The sequence below is a fragment of the Pyrus communis genome, chromosome 6 (assembly GCF_041283825.1).
Source record: "Pyrus communis isolate YQ-2024b chromosome 6, ASM4128382v1, whole genome shotgun sequence".
NCBI lineage: Eukaryota > Viridiplantae > Streptophyta > Magnoliopsida > Rosales > Rosaceae > Pyrus > Pyrus communis.
In genome coordinates this window covers 20,984,557-20,990,556 of record NC_142570.1, presented here as the reverse complement: position 1 = coordinate 20,990,556, position 6,000 = coordinate 20,984,557, and the positions used below count along the sequence as shown (strand labels likewise).

Below are 6,000 nucleotides of genomic sequence, written 5' to 3'. Positions count from 1 at the left end.
GGGTCCCACTTGCTCTGAGCGCAAAACTGGAGAACTGTCAAAGATCTCGGACCCCGGATACGACAACACAGTCTCTTGACTTTTAGCCCTTGTGTTTTTCAAAACTACGAAACAGCCACTGCCTCTGTGACACCGCCCATTTGGGCTCGATGGCATACACGTAATTTACTTGGAGAATGAGGGTGATAGTTTTGTGATTTAAATATTTGGAACTTAGGGAATGCGGGTATTTTGAGCCAATGGATTCAATATCACGGATTTCACAAATCTGCCGTTTGTTTATTGTTTGTTGTTTACATCTCTTTCTCTCTCTAGACTTTCTCTCTCTCCTCTCGCACCAAGTCTCCTTTTAAAAAGGCTCCACCTTCTCCTCATGAACCACATCTCTCTCTGTTTCTCCGTTTCGTTCTCTCTCCTGCCAAACGCATTCCAGCACTGAGATCATCAGAACTTCAGAGGAAATGGAATCAGTTTCCGGCGCTGCAAGGCGGCCTTGTTTCATCGACGAGGACGATGGGTTGGCCTCGCTGGCTGATATGGAAGCCGGGTTTTCCGGGTCCAACCACCCGTTTTATTCAAGGCCGATGTGTTTCGCGAGGCGGAGTGGCAGCTTCAGAAACGTTTCTCCCGCCATGGCTTCGTTTTCTTCGTCGTCTTCTTTTTCGCCGAGATCTGGGAGGTTCTGTGACGCCAGGTTTGAGGAGCACCACCAACCCCATTTCTTGGATGCTTGTTTCCTCTGCAAGAAACCACTTGGTGATAACAGAGACATCTTCATGTACAGGTTGGTTGATTACCCACTTCAAATCCATCGATCAATTTCCCCTTTTTTTTCCTTTTCAAAATTTGGCGATTCTGGTTGAATTTTGTGAGCAGAAAAAAGTGTGGGTTCGTGGAAATTTGAACATTTTTCCCGGAAAATAAGAGACCACCTTTTTTTTTCTCCACAGCCAAACAGAAAATTGGGTGGATCTGAGTAAAACCGTTGTTTTAGTTTTGATTTAAGTTTTCTGGATGTGGGTTACTTAGATTTGGAAGAAATGGAAGTGGGTTTGTTGTGTTTTCGGTAAATAATAAAATGGTTGTTGGATTCTGAATTTCTGTATGATTGGTTTAATATTTGCAGAGGTGACACTCCGTTCTGCAGTGAGGAGTGCAGAGATGAGCAGATAGAAATAGACGAGGCGAAGGAGAAGAACTGGAACCGCTCTTCCTCCATGAAAGCGCTGAGAAAAAGAGAGCAACGGAAATCAAACAACTCAGCCAACACCGCCACGGCACAGGATTATCCTGTCCATACAGGCACAGTGGCGGCCGCTTAGAAATCAAATGAGATTATACTTATATATATAAAAAAAAAAAAAAGACAAGTTAGAAGAAGAAGAGAGATTGAAATATAAGTCCAAGGAAGTTAAAGCCAAGGAGAGAAGAAGTAGTGCAAGTGCAAGACCACCTTTTTTCTGGGGGATTGTGAATGTGATGACTTTGAGTTTGAATGTTTTATACATAAGATCAAAAGTGTGTGTGATCTTGGCTCTATGAGATGGCTGTTTTTTGGGTTTTTTCCCCTCTTTAATCTATAAATTTTTGGTTATGTATAATATTTTATATAATATGTAATATATATTTTTCATTCCCCTAAATGTAATGCAAAGACAGCTTTACGATGGAGAAGTAAAGGAAAAAATAAAAAATAAAAACTGGCAGGAATGGAAATTTCTTTTTTAATTTTGGGTGGTTGTACGTTTGGTGAATACTATCAAATCTGGGATTTAAATCTGTTTTTGGAGTCTGCTACGAACGTGAAGGTTTTTTGGAAGGGAAGATGCCGCAAATACGAGGGATTCCTTTTCGGTTGCTGTGCGTGTGACGTAGGCAACTCAACTTGGATCGCCTTTTGAAAAGATTTTTGTAATCATGTATCGTTGCTTACCATCAAAGTTAACACGTACGGTACAGCACAAGGAACTGTGGAAGAGAACCCAGCTCAATCAAGTACATTCTTCCATGATGTCTGGGGATTCCTCAAACGACGATCGAGACAGACTCCGTGGAGAGCGTTGCGAGCAAGACAATGAGCCGTCTCGTTTGCTTGGCCGCGCACATGTGCGGACATAGCTCCAGTGATCTGAGATAGCAGGACTTTGGCATCCTCCACAATATTTCCGAGTGTAGACTGCTAGACATTTTGGACGCATTGGTAGAACGCTCCTGAATTGCTGTAATGATCTGGAGTGAATCACTCTCTAAAATGGTATTTTCCAATGTAATCCGCTCTCCCCACCGCCAAAGCAGCTCTTTTTTGTGAAGAAAGTTGAGGTTACATCTTAAAATCAATTGGCAATATAAGAAGTAGTCTAATTTACTTATAAGTTTATGCAAAGTCCATTCTCTTATTAATATGAGATTCATTTTCAATACTCTGCCTGCTAACGCCTCGATATGCAACCGCGAAAGAACATTTTCAAAACGCAACATTTAGGCCGCGATAAAGTCCCCTGCAACGCCTTGAAATTTTGGATGTTGAGAAGGGAAGCTAAATGCAAAACCCAATGCTTCGTTGAGCTCATAGATATTCCACGTGGTGTGTGACCAATTGGTGTCGAAACCCAAGCACGGACAGAAAAATGGCAGTTCCGCATAAGGTGTAGTGTTGATTCACCATGCACAAACCTTCACGAGAACACGAGCAGGAAGGTTGTCGTTGCAAAGAGCGAACAAGGGGGAGATTCCACTGCTTGCTATGGATCAAATAAGATCAGTTTCCATCTCAGACAACCAAGAGCGAACAAGGGGGAGATTCCACTGCTTGCTCTTTACATCAATGAGGTCGCTAACGAGAACCACTTCAGAATCCAGAGGCTTGGGTAAGAAACCTTAAAGGCTGTCTGGATCTGGGACCCAGCGATCTTTTCATATTATAATCTAACAAATTTGGTGTATATATACACAATTTGTGCTATGATAGCCAATGTATTTTCTTTCCGTCATCCGTTCCGTTGCACTAGAACTTTGCTAATAGTCGATTTAGGTCTTCGCAGAAATATTGAGGTAGAAGGAAACAACTCAATGTGTACAGCGGGATGCCCTGCGCCACTACTTTGACTAGAGGTTCCTTGCTGGCATTGGTAGCACTTAATAGTTTGCCCTTCCAACTTTAGAGTAGCTTCCAGAGGCGTTCTTTGATATCATATGACCAAAACAACCACCTTGATTTTCACCAACCAACATCAGGAAGCCCAGGTATTACTCGTGCGTATTGGACCTAGAGGCCCAATACTAACTCAAAGTTTCAAAACAAACTTATTATTTTGATTAATTATTTAATTGCATGGAACTTACCCTCACCATGTCTTCTTCTCCCTTGTTTATAGGGCTCGGTTCTGATCATAAATATGAAGTTTCGTAAAATGATCATGCAGCAAATTGAGATGAAACTCCTCCTCATTTATTGAGGAGCCAAATTAATTCCTATTGAATTTTATTGAAAACATCCACATCGATTAACATGTGAGAGGCCGAGGTGACGTGTAATGCTTTTTAATGCATGGACACTTTAGAGGAGGTCCACCCTATACCTAACAAGGGATGGGCACTGTCTGGTTCGGTCCGGTTTCACCTTCAGACCGGAATCAAAACTGAAAAATATTAACAGTTTGGTTCAGTGCGGTTTCGCTTAAAATTGCTACTAAATTGTACAGTTCGGTTCATGCTGGTCTAACTGATCTAACCAAAATTATATATATATATATATATATTTTTTTTTTTTCTTGAAATTTCTACTTCCAATACCAAACACATACTTCAACCACAAATTCAAGCAAATTTGAGTTCCCACTACTAGATCTACAAGATTTGTGACTGGAAGATAGAAAGTGTACATATAAATATAAATAAATAAAATAGAAAGGCTCGGATCAAGACCAAAGTGTACATCCTAACTAAAACTAAAGTGTACATAATGCATAATATACTCGAAAAGAATGAGAAAAATAAAATAGAGGGAGAGAAGTGATAAACAATAAATGAGGGGGAGATAAGTGAGTAAAACTATTGGGCTTATGCATATGACCTTGGAAAAATATCTTGTTTATATAAAAATAATAATAAAACAATAATTTATATTAAAAGTGATTCGGTCCGGTTCTTAGACCTGGTTTGGTACTGAGGTGATTCTGAAAAAAGCTGGTATCAAAAAAAGCTGGGAGCTGTTTTTGTGTTTGGTAAACATTCAGCTTCAGCTTTTTTTCACAGTTTTGGGTGAAAAAAAGCCAAAAACAAGAAGCTGCAAAACCCAGCTTTGAAAAATCGGCTTTTTTTCATATCTGTTTTACATAAAAGTTTACCAAACACTATAATACTGTTTTTTTTTTCTTTCAAAAGCACTTTTACAAAAAAGTTTACCAAACACTCTGCTGCTTTATTTCACAGCCGCTTATTCTCACAGCACAGCAGAATTAGCTTTTTTTCAAAGCACAGCAATACCAAACCAGCTCTTAGTATTTCTAAACCAGAACCAGAACCAGTTTGAGATAGTTCGGTTCGATTTTTGTTCTGGTTTTGACATTTTTGGTCAACGCATGGTTTTTTATTGTTATTCAATTAGGCAACCAATGCTCGAGTATACACCTAAGTGGATCTGACATCATGTTGACGTCATCGTGAAGTCAAACATGTGGAATCGCGCGATTTTCTTCGCGAGAGGTAAGGAAGACAAAAGAGGGGAAGATAAGCAGCAGAGGGTTGGGTCAAAATTACATTTCGGTTCATCGAACGCTACCACAACGGTGGTCCAAGAGTGGAGTCTCGAGAGCTAGGCTTAGACTCGGATTTGGGCCTCGATGAGGGTGTCGAGGCGTTCTCGGAGATAGGAGGCGTAAACGCTCAAGGTGCTAGTGCTTATTGCACCTCATCTAAGAGTTATTATCCAAACCCACCAAATCGAATTCTCACTTGACATGTGGATATGTAAAATTATGCCATTTTAGAGGAAAAATAAGGTGTTTGATTGCTGGGTGTAAAATTGAAAGGGATGTTCTATATAAATTAAGATAATCTACATCAATTTTATTTTCAAAAAAGTTACCAAAAAAAAAAAAAGGCTAAAATCATTATATAATAATTTCGGGCTAAAATTTTAAGTCATAAGACCACCTCCAATGGTTTGCTAAATGCTAAATTCCCGCCCCCCCCCCCCCCCCCCACCACTAACTCCAACCCAAGGGGAAAATGTGGGCTAGATGCTAAAAGGGAAAGTAAGGCCAGAAACCGCCCAAAATTTAGCCCAAAATCGGAGTGGGCCCCACTAAAGAGAGTGGTTTTCAGCGTTTGGGCTCCAAACCCAGCCAGTGGACTCACCAAATGCACCAAGCATACGCTTTTTCCGACCGGCCGGGACCCACCCATATGGGCCTGTCGGCCACATTCCCCAAAGCTCTAACGGCTCTTTCGATCGAACGGCTGTAATCATCAGGCCGTTGGTTAATCTAAGGGCCTAGATTCAAAATATATTTTTTTATTTATATATTATTGAATCTAACGGCTGAGATCGAATATAATCAAATCTAACGATAAAAAAAAAAAAAAAAAAAAAATCGAACAGCCCAAATTTAAATCCAACGACTAAAAAAAAAAAAAATTGATTTAACGCAAAATTCATCCAAAAAGTCTATAAATACCTATGTATTTGTTCAAACATTCACACAAAACTCAATTTTCTCCTACAATTCTTCCAATTTATCTTTCTTCCTTTTCTTTCCATTTCCAAATTGTTCAACATGGCAATAGAGCATATTAGAGGTTGTAATTGGACCTGTGAGGAAGATGTTACGTTATGCTTGGCATGAGTTTGTGTTAGCAAAGATGGTGCAGTTGGCACAAATCAAAATAAGAAGGTTTTGTGGAATAAAATCATTGCAAAGTGTCAAGAAAATTGCAATGGCGGCGGGTGGGATGGTAGTGGTGTTTATGATCGGTGGAAGACTATCAATAAAACATGCA

At 39.9% G+C, this 6,000-nt stretch overlaps 1 protein-coding gene across 1 annotated transcript; it reads left to right on the top strand.

Annotated features, from left to right (window-relative positions):
• Nucleotides 1–277: 277 nt before the first annotated feature.
• LOC137711029 (FCS-Like Zinc finger 2) lies at nt 278–1,601 on the top strand. The gene is made up of 2 exons (XM_068450224.2): nt 278–784; nt 1,127–1,601. The coding sequence occupies exons 1-2, from the start codon at nt 462–464 to the stop codon at nt 1,320–1,322; spliced, it is 519 nt and encodes a 172-aa protein (XP_068306325.2). The 5' UTR covers nt 278–461; the 3' UTR covers nt 1,323–1,601.
• Nucleotides 1,602–6,000: the final 4,399 nt, after the last annotated feature.